The following is a 19,755-nucleotide window of genomic DNA, read 5'->3' on the forward strand; positions in this document are numbered from 1 at the left end:
TTAATAAATTTGCGTTTTACTAATACCGGTGCGCACGTCTTGGTTTCGTTTCGCGTTACGATTTCGTGAAACGCCGTGAGACGGATTGCGCTAAAACGCAAATTTATTTGCCCCTCCCGTTTCTTTTTCTTCTTCTTCATCGCGCCTTTCTCTCTCATTATTAATTTCCTAACACTATTAAAATTTATAATATGAGAGTTCTTATAAGTTAATGTTATTCCTTTAACTTTACAGATCCGTGTCGGCAATCTTCCGGTGTAAGAACGACGTACGCGTAGAATTTCGGGCCTCCGGACACGAACGACTCGATAAAACTGCCCCGTCCGTAGCTCCTGAGTTTGTCCGTCATATTGCCCAGAAAATTCCCCGAACGCAGCTCGTACTCGCTCGGTTCGCCTCTGTTTACATAAATACACGAATCTATATCACGAATCTATATCACAATATAAAACGCGACTATCTAATTTCTCTAAATATTCGTATATCAGTCGCGTTTGTGACGGCGTCCATGCCGCGATTACAGAGTTGGTTTTACGGAGAAGGCGCGACCGTCTCTTCACGTAGTCGCCACGAAACATATATTACCTCGTTGTTGACAGGTAATATATTAGTTATTTCATGTTCTGAACTCGTGAGCAACGTTGCCAAACGTTCGTATTTTTTTACGATCTCTGTATTAGGCAAATTGGTTCGTTGGCCGAATTTACCCCAAAAAGAATTCAAGCAGAGCTTCACGACCGAACGTAAACCTGAATTTCGGACGATATTATTTCTATCGAGGACAATACCTTTGTATTTTTTTCGTATTCCCGAAGGTACTGTTCCTTACTCTCGTCATCCAGGCATTCGCTCGGCCATCCGCTAGCTTCCTGCTTTAATTTCAAAAAACTGCTGATATATTTGGCAAACAAACCATCCTGCCTCGTATGAGGATCGAACCGTGTGACTCTAAATTGCCACATTTCGCTCACGCTCGTCACGAGATAATCTTTCTCAAGAGCCTTGCGCAATTCGCAGGATACTCACGCACCTACGAATTCACGATCGGCGGGGAGATCGTGAGTGCACTCAGCTTGCGAGAACGTGTCGCAGCAACTATGACACAACCCGAACAACAATTTACTTTGTACGCGGTACGGGAGTACAGGGTGAAAGAGATCGCCTGGAGGAGGTACTGTGCACCGAATAATACTCTCTACAGAATTAAAATTAAAATTCGAAGCTACGCCAATCAACTCCGAACATTGTTCTCCGATATAAATCGTAGACTGGCTTAACGGAAAAATACCCGTTTTCAATACGGATACAGAGAACACACATCCACATATTTTCTTCATGCTCATAATTTCGTATTGGGTTATGATATTTTCTGTACGGCCACCAAACAATGCCTCGCGAGGGTCGAGAGGAGGGTTGATTAGCATCGGATGGTTTTCAAGAAAATCGCGCATCTCGTGATTCTCGCGCTTTTCTCGTGCAAATTCACACTCCTATTTCTCTATTACCTTATATTCACGTTGTCGAAGATGCCATGTCATTGCGAGAGTTCGTTCGTATCGAGCGTCGATTGTATCTTCGCGTGACGACCCGGACGTAAGTTTTCTTTCACTGATTTGGTAACAGCTGGGACAACCGTCCAAAAACAACCGTGAAATTGTAACACGTAATGTTTCGTTCGTTGATTCGACTTCGTAATATCCGTTGTCGGGCGTACCGACAATTCGATAATCGCGGCCTCGCCCTGCATGGATTATAGGATGTCCGAGCTCACGCTCCATCCACACTAACCACTGTAGTGCTTTGGGCGAATAATTGTCTTTATATCTATATCCGGTCCTATTTCTTCCTCGCGTAAAAAATTTTTGCGAAAAACTTTCATACATGTGGAAGCGATAGTCGTACATTCTACGAACGGACACACGTCTCCGCGTTTTAAAAAGATTTTTCTGAACGCCATGCACGCACGTCGAAGGATATCTACGTCATTCCAATAATATTTTACTATTTCTTGTTTGAGATCAAAAACGAAATTCGAACGCGACATTTCCTCGTGCCAAACCATAAAACGCTCGTGTTCATCGGCTTTTATTTGTTCGGGCGAACAATATCGAGCGTCAGGTATTGGTCCAATATAATTTTGATTTGGAAATGTGGATTCTTACGTTCTTTGTTCTTTCGAGCGTCTCGTCTTGTCACGTTTCGAAATCATAAAACACGAATACGACGCGATCTCTTTTAACACGCTCGTCCGTGTCTTCGACGTCATTCGTATTTGTTTGCGAATTTTCTTCTCGTGATGCCATACTACTCTCCTGCGGGTTTTATACTGAGGCTTTACGACACAAAAGGCCACATGTAACACAAATGATTCGAAGACTGTAATGAACGACAAGTTTTGTAATAAACTACATCGCAATCATATCGCGATTTTGAATTAACCAATCGCCCGCAACCATTGCAAAATTTTAATGGATTCGCAAACGCTTGATATATATTTGAATTGAGATATATTTTATACGATCCCTGCGCACGATGACGCTTAAAACACGGACGCCCGAAGAAGACGCGAACGCACGAATCGCACTTAATCAACTCAACGTCGGGGCGTTCGCAAGACAGGGTGTCGTAGCAGCGTGGGCATTTTTTTGTACATCGATGACTTCTGTCGTTACGAAACCCCACGTTGCACGCTACGCAATATCCTCCGCGAGAACCGGCGGCGGCTTTTAAACTTAGTATAGGATTATAACGTCGCGAACCCTCGTACATTATATTTAAACAACACGAGGGTTCGCGATCTAGGGAGGAAAGTAATGAGCAGCCGTCGTACATCGGATTCTCGCTTCGATCGAAAATACTGAAATTATATATCATAATTGCAATATTTTCGGAAGCGAGAATCTGTTACTTGATTTCGCGAATACCACAATCTTCCTCGGAAATCGTGATACCAGCGGATTTCGTTAATTCTTCGGCCAGCTTACGCTGTAACGAAGAACGCTGGTATCTCACGGATTCCCATTTTTCTTGCAGTTCCCTCGTACGCAGTTGCCCACGCTCTTGATGTACGCGTGCCACTACGAGCGAACGGGGAAAACACAAATTGTCTGTGTTTTTATTTGTAAAATCGAACATGGCTACATCTTCGCGAGTTAATCGATTAAATTGACGCCGCAGCCAGCAGGTACTGAGACTTTGAAAACGCGCACGATAAAATTTTCTGTGATAGCGAATCCTCCAGCAAACTCACGAGTTGCCATATGTCCTCATGAGTTAAGTCGCGTGCTGAACGAAATAATAGATCCGCCGGACCACGCGCTAGATCCGCCGACTTGAACGATAATCCTACGTAATCATTCAGTTCGCACGAATGTAGCGCATACGCCCGAATTTCACGGAACGCGCTTTCTATCCAACGAACGATATCAATACCCTCGGGTGGCGGATGTATAGCGAAAGTTGCCTCTCTCCCTAGTAACACAAAATTCCTAAATCGACGCGAGTTTTCCTTAACTCTATAAAAACGTTAACTCTGTAAAAACGAAGTTATCTCTAACCTCCTGTTGATGATGACGATCCTGCTTGTAATGATCATTTTCCTCATGATGATGATGATGATGATGATGATGATGCGCATGTTGCCATTGCTGCTGCTGCTGCTGCTGCTGCTGCTGCTGCTGCTGCTGATGTTCATCGTCGATGGAATTCTTGAAATTTTGTGAAGATTCTTCTTCTTCCAGTGACATGTTTTCTTCCCTTGCATATCGCGATATAGCATCACCGCCAGTTTGTACTGTAAAAAAAAGTTAAACAAACCTTATTAATCTGATAACATTGCTATATACATTATGTCAGAAACTTATACTACTAGTCGTAACATTACTGCATGGCAAGATAATTCAGCTACAGCTGTTCACATGATCGGGCGTAGGAGGATGTTTCTCTTTTATGTAAATTCTAATATTCCGGCGACATAGGCAGAACAGGGGAATACGAAATATCTGATAAAAATATCTGCTTAAGTATCTCGAGCAACAAATAAATTTAAAATAAAAAATAAAAATATTATTACTTTCATTGTCAAGAGGTGCGTAATATCTGTTTTCTTCTTCCTCTATTGTCTCCTGAGTTATTTCTTTCTCATCAATTATAATATTTCCTTCTCCTCTTCCCCATCATCATCGTTGTCATCAAAGCTATCCTCAATATTTGCGTTGTTCTGTTCCTCGTTATCAGTAGCATTATCATCGGCATCATTATCATCATCATTGTCATCGTCAACGTTCTCATTATCCTCCTCCTCTTCAGACTCCATATCTTCTTCCTGTGTTAATTCCTCCCGTTATTATTCGATTTCCTGCGCTAAAAAGTAATTTTTGTTATTATTATTTTTGAACTCTGTATATAATTAACTCTCTATATTCTAATTTATTTTTTAAAGAACTTACAATACATATTATGGAAATTGTGAAACCTGGAGAGACTAATGCTCGAATCGATTCAGACGGATTCAAATCATCATTCCGATTATTGTTATCATCATCATCATCATCATCATCTAAAACAAAATTGATTTTATTTTTTATCGCATTACATCTATATTATATGAACTAGATTTCTCAGTTATTCGTGAAATACTTATCAATTACAATGACAGGAACGTCGGAGGCGGAACATTATTTTTCGCTTCAATTCGTGCTCTTCCTAGAAAAAAATAAAATATTTTAACATTCGAGATTTCTATAATTTAGTTAATATTTATTTCCCCAAAATTTATTCGCTGGTACTCCCTCTTCTTCTCTCGTGGAGTGACGTCGCCTTAAACTAAGTCGCCCTACTGGACGTCCTTTGTAATGCGGTATCGCTCGTTCTATAATACAGGTGCTTCTATGAAATAAATTATTATAATTTAATTATAAAGTAAACTTTTAATGCTAATATTAGATTTTATTTTAGAAATTATTACTAAGAGCTTATCTTAGTCCAGTGCGTCGCTTGAAGTTAGCTATGTGACCTCCAGCGTCATCCTCCTCATGACCAAAACACTCGTGTATTTCTAGATAACGAGCGATTATATTTTTCAGTCTGTCGTTACCACTGCAATGCCCCAATTTGTGCATATGCATTGTGCATATGTGTTGGAGCATTCACCCACAAAATTTCCGAAAACGGAATAATTTTTTTTCATCATCTGACAACTTTGTCAGATAATCTGCAGCAACTAATTTTTTATTTAAATTGCTAGTAGCGATGAAAAATTTAGTGAGTAAGTCGCGAAGTTCATTTTTTTAATACAAAATTATTATAAAAACGACGCGCAAAAAGTCGGCGTAAAATCAATCCACTTCAGAGTTTGAACGTAGCACTAAACTTTAGCTTGATTAGTGCGTGCTATTTATGCTCGTAGCGATATTCATAAAATTCCTCTTCCCGAAAAGAATCGCTAAAAGTTTCTAGTCCCTTCATTGGCCGATAGATTTTTGACAATTTTGGTAATTGGTCGCTTCCTTTACTAAAAGTGATTTTCTCGTAAAATTTAGAGAAGCAGGAGACGACAAAAACTTCCAAGTTATGACCATCCCTATATCTGATCTAATTCCGTTTCTCCCCCATAAAAATTATCTCGAAAAGCATCGCTCCCTTCGTATTTACCCTAATAAAACCTTTAGCTCTCGTTTTCATTATTATCCAGAAAAGTTTTTATCACACTATAAAATTTTTATTGTTACGGAGAATCTCACATTTTAAATTTTTCCTTCTGTTTTTTTTTGTATCTTCTTACTTGAAAAGATTCTCACGCAATATTAGTCTATAACTGATAAACATTAAACCTTCCAATAAAAAAAAATACAGTTTTAATGGAAATTCCTGTATCTTGCTTGACCGACAATTGTCTTGGTTTTTGTTAGTTTTCCTTCTTCAGCACCTGGTCATGAGGAAAAAATCATGGCGAACATTGAACATAACTCCTTTCGTTTAAAACTTTTCTCACATTTATCAATATAACTTGCAACCGCACTCACCTTCGTGGCGCAACTTCGTCGCTCATTCATAGCTAAAATTCTCTTAGACAATCGAATTACGAGTGACTTCAAACGACACACGACAGAAATGCGTCTTCACGTGGCCATTCTCAAGGGCAACACAAAATCTTGAAACAATAGTTGGGCGCGAGGCACAAGTGAGCGTGGCACTTTTTCTCGAAATTACGCGATATTTTCTGTATGCAATATTCTAACGAACTGTGAACACTGGGCTCTCAACCGGTAGCTCAGCCTCGAAAATGGCAGAGAGGGCGGTTCGTGGTCCAGGATAGAGAAGCGAATAGTGACGACAATAAAGCACACCAGAATTAGTAATAACAAAAATAACAAGTATATTTAACGAGTTTCCGACTTTCATTTACATCTGCCAAGATCGTGACGATAAGATTCGATCAAACGCGGTAATTGCTTTGCACAGGCCCCGAAATGCTTTACGCGGGGCGTATCAATTTCGTTAGATCTCGGCGGCACGAGTTCACGCCACACAAGGATGCTTTTCGCGAACTATGCGAACAATAATTCGCCGCCTCAAAAATGCGATAGAATTCGGCAACGATTGTAGCGTGAACACGGCGTGACCTCGTGCGCGGGGTTTTGCGCCGCTCAACCGAAGGTCAGAGAAGGACAGAATACACGCAAACTCGATGCTACACAATCTCGATATGATAGAATACGCGCAATTAATTACTATAATACACATTATTGTTAATTACTATGAGTGCCGATACTCTAAGAGACATGTAGATCTTACGCTGCAAGATTCCGAAACGACAAGATACACGCCAATATTACAGTACGGAACTTCGACATGATACGATACAAGAACATGACACGCGACAAAACCTTACGATAAATGACGAGGCTGTGGCCTTAGCGGAGGTGAGAATTCTCCCGACAATGAATGATCGTCCCGGGAGGCGACGCGTATTACCCGAATTCTACAGAAATCCAATGCACAATGTCACGTGCGTTCACTACAATATACCCGATAAGATTGCGCTAAGATTACGCCTCCCTTCGGAAACCGGCTACTTTACAACTGGTGCCGTTCGTCTCACCGTGACCTGCTGCTGCTGCTCGTCTCAACGTCCTTCCTCGTCTCTCAAACTTTCCGATAGTCGTCCTGAGTCCCTTTTACAAGCTCGCTATCCGCTGGCCACAGTACAAGTGCCGAGCGCTGATCCTCCCGGGGGCACACAGGGCTTGTTATCCCCGCGAGGGGGCCTTATCGCGCCTCGTTACCCGACTTCCAGTCTTGGCCGTCTTCCTTCTTCTCTCTTCACGGTCCGGTGAGTCGGCGTCAATCTGCCAAGATCGTAGGAGTCGCCAGTTTCTATAACTCTCGGTACAGAAATGCACAAAAAAGAAACGAAAACGATAACGCGAAACGCGTGAGACACGCAAATAACGTCGCAAAAAAGCGCAGATGCGTCCGCCCTCTAAAATGTGGAAGGACTTAGGACGCTAGACTGCACTATTCGGCCGAGTCGTGCGACCCTTGTGACGGACGGAAAACGTTACGACACAAACTAATGTTTAATTTTTGTATCCTATAAATTTCCGTATACTACACGTTATTTGAGAGATACACAAAAGTTTCAGAAAAGAGGAAGATGAATAAATTTTCCATTACCCAATTCAACATTGTTTTTGTCGTATCTCTTTCTTTAAACATTAATGAATTTTCTAAAAAAAACAATAAACCCAATCGTAACTTTATTTTAAAGCGAAGGTGCTTCATAAATTTCTTGTTTTTTTAAAAAAAGCTGATTATTGATGTACTAATTCTTATTCGTTAGAAACTACCCCGCAAGCTAAACCAATTCTTTTTTCCTTAAGGTTTATTGCGAAAAAATTTTCTCTTTTCGGCTGATCAAATTCCTTCCCCTCGTCATGTCATAAAAAAGCAGGAGAGGAATCGTAAAACCTTTCATTTCGTTCCTGTTCGTTCTCGTTTTATCTCGTTCCTCCCCCTTCCTGACTTCTACGGGGTAAAAGTTACTTTAAATTTTTAAGAAAAATTTAGAGAAGGTTTATGTTTTTTCATTTTTTTCATCTGCGCGCGCAGAATAATTTTATTAAATAGCGTCGGAGAGGGTGGCGATGTCGACGGTGCTCTCGAAAATCCGTTTTATTCGAGTCTCGTCGTCCGCAGCTTCAGCTTCGCGAGCAAACAAGTACTGTGCTTCTTGTGTTTTTGATTGCCATCTTGATTTATTTAAATTTGGTATTACTACGACGTAAGAACAATGGCTAGTCCAAAAAATACTAATAATTCGGACATGGGCATGTACTCCCCGATTCTTTCAAGTAACGACGACGACGAGAGAAGAGACGCTCGATTTCATATGTTGTTAGCAACAACGTATGGTCTTAACAATTCTCATACGAAGATGATTCACGTAGGATTGCAAAGAACGAACGAAGGAATCTTCAAACTTCTTGTAAAATTGAGCGGACATAACGTAGACGGAATTTATTTCGACATCAACTGCTAGCAACAGTTTCAAGATCACATGGAACTCATGAATTTAAGCAGTGATAACAGAATGAAACCTAACTTTATTGTTATAAAAAATATCACTATCAGCTTTATCACATCTTACGGAGCAAAATCAATATTGCTAATGTATAAAGAAGAAAATTCCAACAAAGAGGAAATTTCCAGAAGAGGAAATCTTCGAAAAGAAGAGGACGCGCTCGATTCAACTCCACCAGCGAAGAAATGGAGAACCTACGTAGCGGCAATTGTGATGCAGAAAACTACCTTCTTCGGACTGCAAAATATTGTAAAGTGCGTCAATGTGCGTTTAAAACAATTAGAATCTTTATTCGATAATGTTAATAAATATGCTTTATATTTAATTCAAGAAATCGAATTGAAATTACCTGCAAGTTTTATTAATCAGGAAATTAGAAAATTAACGTTGCGTGGTAATTACGAAGATATAGAACGTAATGTACATATACAAATTAACGACTTAACTTTTCTTGATATGTATTTTAATATAATATTTTTGGAATTAACTTCGTTAAGATATAACGAAATTTTTCATATAATTCTCTTGAAGCGAGAATCTTTGGCTTAATTTTACTAAAAACTTTTTTTAGTTTATTCTCATGCAAACTATGTATTTCTTCTTCTTTAAAAAAGAAGAATTTGTATCAGTAAATACATTTTTGTATAAACTCTCGTTTCTTAATTACTCGTACCTTCCAATAACCAACTTTTTTCTCTCCATATTTCCGTGTTATATATATATAAACTTTTAAATAAAGTACAAGAAGTACAATATAAATTCATAAAATCCTTGTCATATATCATAAAAATCATACTCTCGCTCGAGTCGTCACACCGGAGACGACGCGCCGCAACAGTTGAACATGTTCGTTTCTGTTTTACCTCTCCAAATTCTTCCGAGTAAAAGCAAGACTCTCTCTAGACTCGCAAATTTTCGTATAAGATCTCTTCTCTCATACATAAAAAACATTCACTAAAATGCCAACACGTCAGAGACATTGCGCCGCGCCAAAAAAAAATGACCGTCATAAAATCGAACGGTATTCATGCCCCAGTGTTCGTACTCTGCCCTCGCGACAAAAAATGTTACAGTCCCAATCTCCATTCACCATTTTTTTCAGACTTTACCCTCCATTTTGTCTGAGACTCTCTACCACCCACCTTCTCCAATCACCTTATAAGTAGGTAGGTACGGAGCGAACCAATCAGATCTTTGTCAACCAATCAGAACACACCATTTTATTATCCTATTACCCCAACCCTTCACTCCTCCACCAATCAGAGCGCGCCCTTTTTCCAGACTGACTCGTCTAGGCCACGCCCACGGCACCGCAGGGAGACGTGGAGGGGGTTTGTTTTGACGTCCCATGGCTGCCCATATACTATGTCTGACAATTACGCTGAATACCCTATAGAATCATATTTCTCTAAATACGGAAATCTATATATTTACAAAAAGAAATTGGAAATTGAATATTCAGTATTCAAAAATATTAGCATATAATTAAAACATAAGTCACAGGAATAAGAATCCACGTTAAAACATAAGTGAATAGGTATGTAAATTTTAAAAAGATCAGTTTTTCAATATTTAAAAAAAGCATTTTTTCGGGTCACTAGAGTAGAAAATATTCCTTAAGACTGTCTCATTCTATATAACTGTAAATAGAAAATTTATTAAAATTCATGTTTTATATATATACATATGTATAGACACACATATATGTATATATATGTGTGTGTATTATATAATATATATACATATATGTACATATATCTAACACTTCACGCAGTATTTCTTTTCACCTCATATGAAGTTCATAAAAGATATTTATTTTTTATCTATCTATATTTTTTAAATATATCTTAATATTATGAGGTACTGTCTGGTAAGATACGTAATTGTTTGGCGAGTCTTTTGCCTATTAATTTGGGATAAGTTTTCTGTTTGATAAGAAATTCTTTGCTCTGATGTGTTACCGCACCATTTTCTAATTGAAATCTGAAAGAAGGAACAGTTCTTCAAATGGTTTTCGTCATTTATATATGATAAATTAATCATAAATTAATTTTTAATGTATTTGATTATAGTATAATTACACAGGCCTGTGAAAATGAAACTTTGGAAAAACCACTATGATGTAGGAATGATTTCCGACGTAATTTTTTGCGCTGAATCCGAATCTGGCCACAGAAATTTAGTACATCAGGATATTGAGATATTTGACCTAAATGTACAAAAAAAAAAACAGTTTTTTGACATCTTCAAATTAACAATAACTTTGAGGATATTTATTGATTTGGCCAATAGATTCAGATTTGTCATGAACAAATCTACAAAAATGCATACATGTATTTTCCAAAATGGTCAAATATTTATAACTGCAGAAATAAATTATATTAACAAAATTCATGTTCTGTAGTAGATAAGTACCGAATGCTTCATTGAACTGATTTTTTTACACTTTGCATCGAAAGGTTTTTTTCGCTAATTATGAATTTAAAGTCGTTAAATTATATTTATTAATTTATATTTGTATTATTAGTTATAATTATAACGATTTTTTAAAGCTTTGAATCGCCATATTGGATTCATCATTTTGAATGTTTAAATTTCTACTTTAAATTCACATAATCAGCAACCCAAAAATCCTTTGATACAAAGTGTAAAAAAAAATCAGTCCAATGAAGCGTTCAGCTTACCTACTAAAGAACGTGGAATATGTTAATATAATTTATTTCTGTAGTTGTAAATATTTGATCATTTCGGAAAATACAATATAATATATATATGAATGCATTTCTATAGATTTTTTCATGACAAATTTCCGAATTTATTGGCCACATCAACGGATATCCTCACGTTTCAAAGTTATTGTAATTGAAAATGTAATTTAAAAATGTAATCTGTTAAAAAAACAGCGTTTTTAGGTTAGAATATTTCAAAATCCTGACGTGTTAGACAATTTCTGTGGCCAGGATTCAGCGCAAAAAATTTACATCGGAAATCACTTCTACATCTCAATGAATCAAATTTCGCAGGTTTGTGTTATTGATTTATTATTTCTCCATTTTTGTCTTCTTTCTTCCATTATATAGAAGTGTATTTATTCTAACAAGGGAAGTGCGCAAAGTGATAATCGCCAATTGAAATGAATTATATATTGTTGAAAGCCGAGTAAAGTTCAGCTGTACAATACTTCGCTTGAATAGCGCTTCTAGAGGGTGCTATGGGCAATATAAGTTATTAGTTTGGTAATTCTTGTGTCCCCCTCTGAGTCAACTCCGATGACTTTGACATTGACGTATGTTGTCAAGGTCATGACCTCCAACATGTTTTAGCCGTCGCTTGTTATCCGTTAAAAAGTTATTGACAAAATAAGTTTTATAAATGGAATGTATGGAAGACGATTAATTGTAGCAAAAAATATGTAACAAGTACTGCCGATTTTTTATTATGGATACTCTAACCTCCATTATTTGCTACTGAAATATTATCATGATCCCACAGTGCACTACGGGGAAGCTATGGTAGGATTTTGCACTTTATTTTTCTATTTTTTATCTATTTTTAATTTTTTACTTTTAATGTTTTTTGGACGCTATGTTGGATTCGCTATTTTGAATTTTGAAACTTTGGCTCTGGTATTACTAGCGATAAAAAAAACCCTTATAGATAAACTTTCATGTAATATTTTTTCGAACGTTATCATTACCATTAGTCTTTTTGCTTTTCTTTCTCTTTTTTCGCTCTCTTATTTTGAATTCTGGAATAAAACGAAAAACGCAAGAAGTATGTTGAGCAGGGTATACATCGGGAAAAATGGCAATCCGTAACCAAATATTGTTTGGAGCAGTTCATGCAGGCCCGTTTGGAGGTCATTTAAGGTCATGACAACATACGCCAAGATCATCGGAGTTGACTCAGAGGAGTGTAGGGACACAACAAGTTTTACCAAATGATAACTTCTATTGCACATAGCGCTATCTAGAGGCACTATTCAAGTGAAATATTGTACAGTTGAACATTACTCAGCAAGACCTTTCCAACAATATATAATTTATTCCAATTGGCGATTATCACTTGCGCACTTCTCTTGTGAGAAGTTTTCTATATAACGGCTATATTTGAAAGGAACTTATATACTTGCCTGCATAAATAATGTAGTGGACCCAGCATCTTCTTTCTCAGTTCGGGATCGCCTTCTAGAATTGAAAGCGCATTTGCGCCTGTTTCTAATGTCGAGAGACAGCCTTCTGTTGGCTGTGTTCTGATCACATATTCACTAGTCGGCACTCCGATCAGCTTGCAAGCTCGCAGAAAATACAGAGCTGGACTCGAGTGATATATTGCCTGCAGAATAACGATAGACATAAAATTTAATTATCTATCATATTGTAATCTATCATATTGTCTTTTTATTTTTTGGCATACTATATCCTTTTAAAAAGTTTAAATTAGTAATCATATGTCACATATTTAAACAATAAATTAATCTAGATCGTTATATAAATAAATCAAATAAATAAAAGTCAATATAATCGAGGCTCTAGGCCTCGGTGCCTAACAATATTTAATATGTAAATTCTAAATATATTTGCAATTTCTAAATATATTTGTAATTTCTAAATATATTTGCATAAATTATGCGTTGTTTACTGTGGTGTTATTTTAGCTTTTGATTGCGTTTCAATTGAAGTTTCCGACAGTAACGCATAATTTATACAAGTGAAAAATGAGTAAACAAGGATTTAACTTCGATGATCTTGCCCACGACATATGTTGTCAAGGTCATGACCCTAAGTGACCTTCAACAGGTTTAGTTGGTGCTTGTTACTTGTCAAAAAGTTATTAATAAAAACAATTTACTGCTTTATGTATTTAGAAATATAAAAATAAATCTCGCTTGGCATGAAAAGTCGTACGCTCCAAAACGAAGGGGAAGGAGGGGAAGAGGAAAGTGCGGTGAAAACCTCCCTTCACCTGGAAAGTCATACGCTCTAAAGCAGGAGGAGAAGTCAGGTGGACACATCGTTTCGCGTGGAATTCGAAAACCCATGTGGAACAGTACAATTATAGACTTCGTTTCACTGTGTAGTGAACATTTTTTATTAATAACTTTTTAAGGTAACGAGCATAAAGTAAAACTAGTTGGAGATCACTCAGGATCATGACAAGATCACAGTTAAATCTTCAGTTCTCTGGCTGACGGAAAACATTTGATGACGCTTTTTTTAAAACAATACATTACAGTGTAGTAACAATTTTGAAAGTTGCAGGCGATCTTCAGCAAGATAAATGAAATCTCTGATTTTTAAGTCAGAGAAAACTTGCAACTATGATCATGACAATATATGTAAAAATCAAGATCTGGATCATCAAAACTGGATCTTCTATTGTAACATTTATCGAAAAATGTATTTAAAATTTACATATAAATATTATTAGGCACCAAGATATAGCCTCGACTATGTATTGGCCCTTCCTTTACTTATTAAGTAGTCCAGTGTAACAAACTACATTATAATTGCGTAGTGTTGGTCTGTCCATCCATCTGTAAATTTCATGTTTTAAAAATTCTTTTTGAATTTCTGTTTTTGACAATAGATATCCAATTATCTTATTGTTAACGAGGCAAAATATGCGTCAAATCTCTCAATAGATTATAAAAGTCAACAAGATTTTCAGTAATATAAGAAAAATCAAATGATTCAACTTTTTTTTATTTTTTTGTTGCATTTTGTTACATCTTTGCAACAGTTTATTTGATTTATTAATAAGTTTACAGATGTCATTAATGATGGTTTACTTTTGCTTGTGGCCATGTTCCATCCAGCAGAACCAAGTTATATGCTTTCTGTTTATTAATTCCAACTGGATCTAGCGTGTCCAGTGCCACAGCGTCAGGCGATGGGTACAGTAAAATAGTATTCTCGTCATTTAATATCTCTGCCAGGCCCTCGTGCTTAGGCAACGGAAACTTCTTCCCTCTTAAAAAAAATAATTTTTTTTAATCTTATATGATGGTCAGTGATTATACAATTAGTGATTGAGTTAAATAACTAGAACTACGTTTACATGGTCATCCTTAATTGGATTTAATAACATCCGTAGTTAGAAACTAACCAATCACAGACTACATTTACACGGTATCCTTAATCAAGTTTGATAACATCCGTAGTTATGAAACTGGCCAATCACAGTTGTTCCATTCTTCCGAGGAACAGCTATGATTGGCTAATTTCAATCACTACGGATGTCACAATCATTCCATTCTATAGAGGAATAGTTCTAATCAGTTTCATAAATACAGATGTTATTAAATCAATTAAACCGGGAGTGATCGTGTATCGGTCATTTTGTTGTACTCTTCCGTTTTTTATTTATATCTTTCAATTTGTTGGCACTATTATATTTTTACCTTTACGTAAATGTTTATTAATGTTTTTTGTATAATATGCGAAAATAAATAATGTAAATTAATCGTGGAGTGAAATAAGGGCAATTGAGAGCAGTCGCAATTGACTTTAACGTATATCTATTCACATATAAGTAATTATTACAAAATTTCTCTTGGTTCTCAATACATACGAACGTTTCGACTTATAAATTAAGCCATCTTTAGCGTATACAATATTAAATTGCGATTTGTTGAAGTCATGGATTTTTGATGGTTTTGAGGTAATTGCACAATTTGAACATTGAGAATGAACTCTTTAACCAGCTGTGAGACTATTAAGAATAAACTACACAAGTGAAGATTTATCGCACAGAACAAATGATAATTTAAAAATAACATTTATTTTTAAATTATAAAATTCGTTGAAACTAATTCCTTGTCACAAATTCAAGTTCACTAATATATACGATGTCTGTTCAAAAAGTATCGCGAATTTTGTGTTTTTTCAAAAATTATTTATTTATTCATGAATATCTATTTTATCCCCTTCAAAGTAATCCCCATCAGATATTATACACTTGTGCCAACGTTTTTTCCAATCCTCGAAGCACTTCAAAAAATTATTTTTTGTGATCTTGTTCAGCTCCTCCTTCGATGCCGTCTTTATCTCCTCAATCGTAGCGTAGCGTCGTCCTTTCATGGGCCTCTTCAGTTTCGGGAACAAGAAAAAGTCACAGGGGGCCAGATCTGGGGAATACGGTAGCTGCGGCATCATTAGTGTGTTGTTTTTGGTCAAAAATTTGCGCACAAGCAACGATGTGTGAGCAGGGGCGTTATCATGGTGCAAAAGCCAATTTTTGTTCTTCCACAAATCCGGGCGTTTCTGGAGGATTGCTTCGCGCAAATTGCGCATAACTTGCAGGTAATATTCCTTATTGACCGTTCCGATTGGCCAATACTATTTTCTTCACTTCATCAATGTTTCCGTCTGTTGTTGACGTGCTCGGGCGTCCGGCACGCTCTTCGTCGTTCACATCTTCTCGGCCCTCTGAGAACATTTTGTACCACCGACAAACGTTGCTTCGGTCCAAGGTAGCTTCACCATATGCCACAGTCAACATTCGGAATGCGTCCGCGCACTTAATTTTGTTTTTCACACAAAATTTGATACAGATTCTTTGATCCATTTTTTGGAATAGACAAAAATCAGACGAGCCAAAACACGTGCAAGCAAAGCAGCTGTCAAAAATTAACTGAACATTCAAAATGGCCGAACTTGTCGGCATAAGTGAGAGACATGAGTATCAACATAACGCCACAAAAAAATCGAAAATCGAATATACGTAACCCGCGGAAATTCAAAATTCGCGATACTTTTTGAACAGACCTCGTATATGAATAGATATATTAAAGTCAATTGCGACTGTTCTCAATTGCTCTTATTTCACTCCACAATTAATTTATTGAATCTGAGAGCCAAATAATAAATTAAACACTTTATTAGTAATTTTATACCAGGTGTACAAGTATGAAATGCGGATTTGAGAAAACAGATAACGCATCAATGCAGTGTGTGGTATAAAGATTTGACTGTTATGCCATTTTGAAGTGCCATCAACAAGTGTCAGACGCGCACGAGTGATAAATTGAAAAAGTGTTTGCATAGTGTTGTGTTGCTGTGTTCGATATGTCGAAATTTATACCAAACAAAGAGCATTCGCGGACAGCATTAATTTTTTGTTTTCATTTGAAGAAAACTGCTGCTGAATCATACCGATACTTCGAGAAGCTTATGGTAAACATGCTCCATCGCAAGATACGTGTGAACGATGGTTTCGTCGTTTTAAAAGTGGTGACTTCGATGTTGCAGACAAGGAACACGGAAAACCGCCAAAAAGGTACGAAGATGTGGAATTGCAAGCATTGTTGGACGAAGATGATTCACAAACACAAAAACAACTCGCAGAGCAATTGAGCGTTAGTCAACAAGCTGTTTCCAATCGCCTACGAGAGATGGGAAAGATTCAGAAGACTGGAAGATGGGTACCGCATGAGTTGGACGGCAGGCAGATGGAGAGACGCAAAAACACATGTGAAATTTTGCTTGCACGATACAAAAGGAAGTCGTTTTTGCATCGTATCGTTAGTGGGGATGAAAAGTGGATTTATTTTGAGAATCCCAAGTGCAAAAAATCATGGATAGACCCAGGCGCACCATCCACATCGACCGCAAGACCGAATCGCTTTGGCAGAAAGACGCTCTGTGTTTGGTGGGACCAGAAGGGTGTGGTCTATTATGAGCTGTTAAAACCTGGTTAATGCTGGACGCTACCAACAACAATTGATCGATTTGAACCGTTCGCTGCTTGAAAAAAGATCAGAATACCAAAAGAGACAACACAAAGTCATTTTTCTTCATGACAATGCTCTATCACATACGGCAAAACCGGTTCGCGACACGTTGGAAGCACTCAGCTGCTGGGAAGTTCTACCCCATGCGGCTTACTCACCACACTTGGCTCCTTCCGATTACCATTTGTTTGCATCGATGGGTCACGCACTTGCTGAGCAGCGCTTTGGTTCGTACGAAGATGTGAAAAAATGGCTCGATGAATGGTTCGCGGCAAAGGGGGAAGATTTTTACTGGCATGGTATCCACAAATTTCCCGAAAGATGGGAAAAATGTGTAACTAGCAATAGAGCATACTTTGAATAAAGCTTTTTTTATCATTCTTCCGAATTTAACGTGTTTTTTTTTTAAATCCGCATTTTATACTTGTACACCTGGTATATAGATAACGTAAACAGGCTTATATCTAATATATTTAATAATATATTTGTATCGATCGATCTAAAAGACCATAGCACGTGCACTTACATTAGTGTTTGTTGTCTCCACCAGTCTCCGCTATTATTATATTTTTATAAATAAAAAATAAAATTATTATAATTTTCTTATTATTTCGTTACGTATCAATAATTTTAACAAATAAAAAAGATAAAATTAAAATAAAGATATATCATATAAATACAATATAATTATTTCCAATAATTATTACGTTCCTTTATTTTTAATTGATTAATATAAAGCTTTATCAGAACGTTTTCTTATTAATTATTACTTATAGTAATTATAATCATATATGTATTCTAGTTATAACACATATATGTGCGAAAATATATTTCGGCCAAAATGACCATGACGTGCCTACCAACATTAGTTTCGAGACACGCCTACTCCCGGATTAAGGATGCTGTGTAAACGTGGTCTATACTTCATTCACCTAAAAATTAGGCACTTTCCCGATTCTAATGCCAATGTGAGCATTGGTACCGTACGTAAACAGCGCTTAGCCTCTGCTGGATGTTGCAGGATTATTATCCTTGACGCTGGATTGAGACGCTGTTTCGGTAAACCTGGACACCAGCATACCTGTACAGGTCTCCTATGAAAATTATATATGATATTAGACTCAAAAAGTTCTTAGGCACTTTCAGTAAGAGATACACAGGGTGTAACAGAATGAATCATTTTATCTTTGTTTAATATTGGTAAACAACAAGATGTAATGATTCATTATGTTACACTGTATCACGTGTGCCTTTTGCCGGAAAGCACACTTTCGGTATTTATGAAGGAGACAGGCTTACTTACAAAAATCAATGAAATTAAGTTTATTCGACGCGATTTTGCATAAAACGAAAGAATCTGATAAAAAAACATCGCTTTGGTCCGCGAACCGAGACATAAAGAAACCTAATCTACATTGATCATTTTGGCCGTCTCAATTTAAGCATCGTAAGCGTCGTGCGTTTTTGACACATAGATTGATTGATGCAATAGCAATTGTTGCAGAGCTTGCAATCTGCGACGTAGAATACGACCAATGTAGAATAAGTCTTAATTAATGGTGAATTCGATCACTCGCTACGTTGGATGAATGCATATTAAAAGCTGCTTTATATAAAATATTTCAATGCATATAATATAAAATAATAATGAATGATATAAAATAATCATATTTGACAATAAAATACATATTTTGTTAAATAACATGACAATATCATTAATAGATAGTTAATCGTTTAAAATATTTACATATATACTTTTATAATACATTTAATTTTGCTAATTTTATGCAAAGTTTTTAGTATGCACTGATCTAGTGCAGTGCAAGTGATCGAATTTGTTATAAGGGTGCTGTCCCATAACAATCGGAATTTCAGAAAAACGGAATCTCGGAAAAATAATAGAGTATGGATCAACCAATCAGAATTATTGGGTTGCATTACTGTTCGTCTGCACATATGGGTAATTCTTTTACAAACCGAACGGATTTTGATGAAAATTAATCGGCACCTCTTCGATTTGACTGAAACTTTTTTTACGGATTCTATGTCGAAAAAAAAGAGATACGTGTCCGAGGAATTTTTTTTTATTTGCATATTTTCGATAATACAAGTGATCGAACATTTGAGAATGGCAAGTTTTTTGGCTTGGAGACTCATTTTCATAAATCCATAGGTCCGAATCTTTAAGAGCTACAAAATTTTCACCAATTGCACTTTTGTAGCTGAAGGACTGAACTGTAAGAAAAAAATTTTTTTTACAAAAAATACTAACAAATTTATATTGTTATTAACAATTTAATTGTTTAAATCGATTTTTAACAAACGCCCCCAAAACGAATCAAGTTTTTAGTATTTTTATCGCATTCTCCGTCAAATTTTACGTCAAAAACATGTTTTCAAAATATGGTACCTTTTCAATTATTATTGTTAAAATATT

General features: G+C 36.6%; 2 protein-coding genes across 3 annotated transcripts in view; both read right to left on the reverse strand.

Annotated features, from left to right (window-relative positions):
• Positions 1-3,639: 3,639 nt before the first annotated feature.
• Positions 3,640-4,562, reverse strand: LOC108756044 (prostatic spermine-binding protein-like). Of its 2 annotated transcripts, XR_001939804.1 has the most exons (3): positions 4,449-4,562; positions 4,073-4,362; positions 3,640-3,793 (listed from the first exon to the last, which is right to left on the reverse strand). XR_001939804.1 is itself a non-coding variant. In XM_018499593.1 (2 exons), exon 2 carries the CDS (start codon positions 4,313-4,315, stop codon positions 4,148-4,150), a length of 168 nt encoding a protein of 55 aa, XP_018355095.1. In that variant the 5' UTR covers positions 4,316-4,362; positions 4,449-4,562; the 3' UTR covers positions 4,037-4,147. The 2 variants fall into 2 exon arrangements, 1 of the variants encoding a protein (XP_018355095.1); XM_018499593.1 differs by lacking the exon at positions 3,640-3,793 and having other exon boundaries at positions 4,037-4,362.
• Positions 4,563-10,437: 5,875 nt separating this feature from the next.
• The window catches only part of LOC108756042 (DTW domain-containing protein 2), an 18,853-nt gene continuing 9,535 nt past the window's right edge, over positions 10,438-19,755 (reverse strand). Inside the window, exons 2-5 of the mRNA XM_018499591.1 lie at positions 18,251-18,412; positions 14,376-14,556; positions 12,717-12,919; positions 10,438-10,567 (exon numbers count right to left, since the gene is read on the reverse strand). Of these exons, the coding sequence (XP_018355093.1) occupies positions 10,438-10,567; positions 12,717-12,919; positions 14,376-14,556; positions 18,251-18,412 (676 nt within the window). The remainder of the gene's footprint in view (positions 10,568-12,716; positions 12,920-14,375; positions 14,557-18,250; positions 18,413-19,755) is intronic.

The sequence above is a fragment of the Trachymyrmex septentrionalis genome, unplaced genomic scaffold, assembly GCF_001594115.1.
Source record: "Trachymyrmex septentrionalis isolate Tsep2-gDNA-1 unplaced genomic scaffold, Tsep1.0 scaffold91, whole genome shotgun sequence".
NCBI classification, from domain to species: Eukaryota; Metazoa; Arthropoda; class Insecta; order Hymenoptera; family Formicidae; genus Trachymyrmex; species Trachymyrmex septentrionalis.

Bases quoted from the DNA above. Each gene is read 5' to 3' on its own strand.
- LOC108756044 (XM_018499593.1), bottom strand. From the start codon at position 4,315: ATGGAGTCTGAAGAGGAGGAGGATAATGAGAACGTTGACGATGACAAT.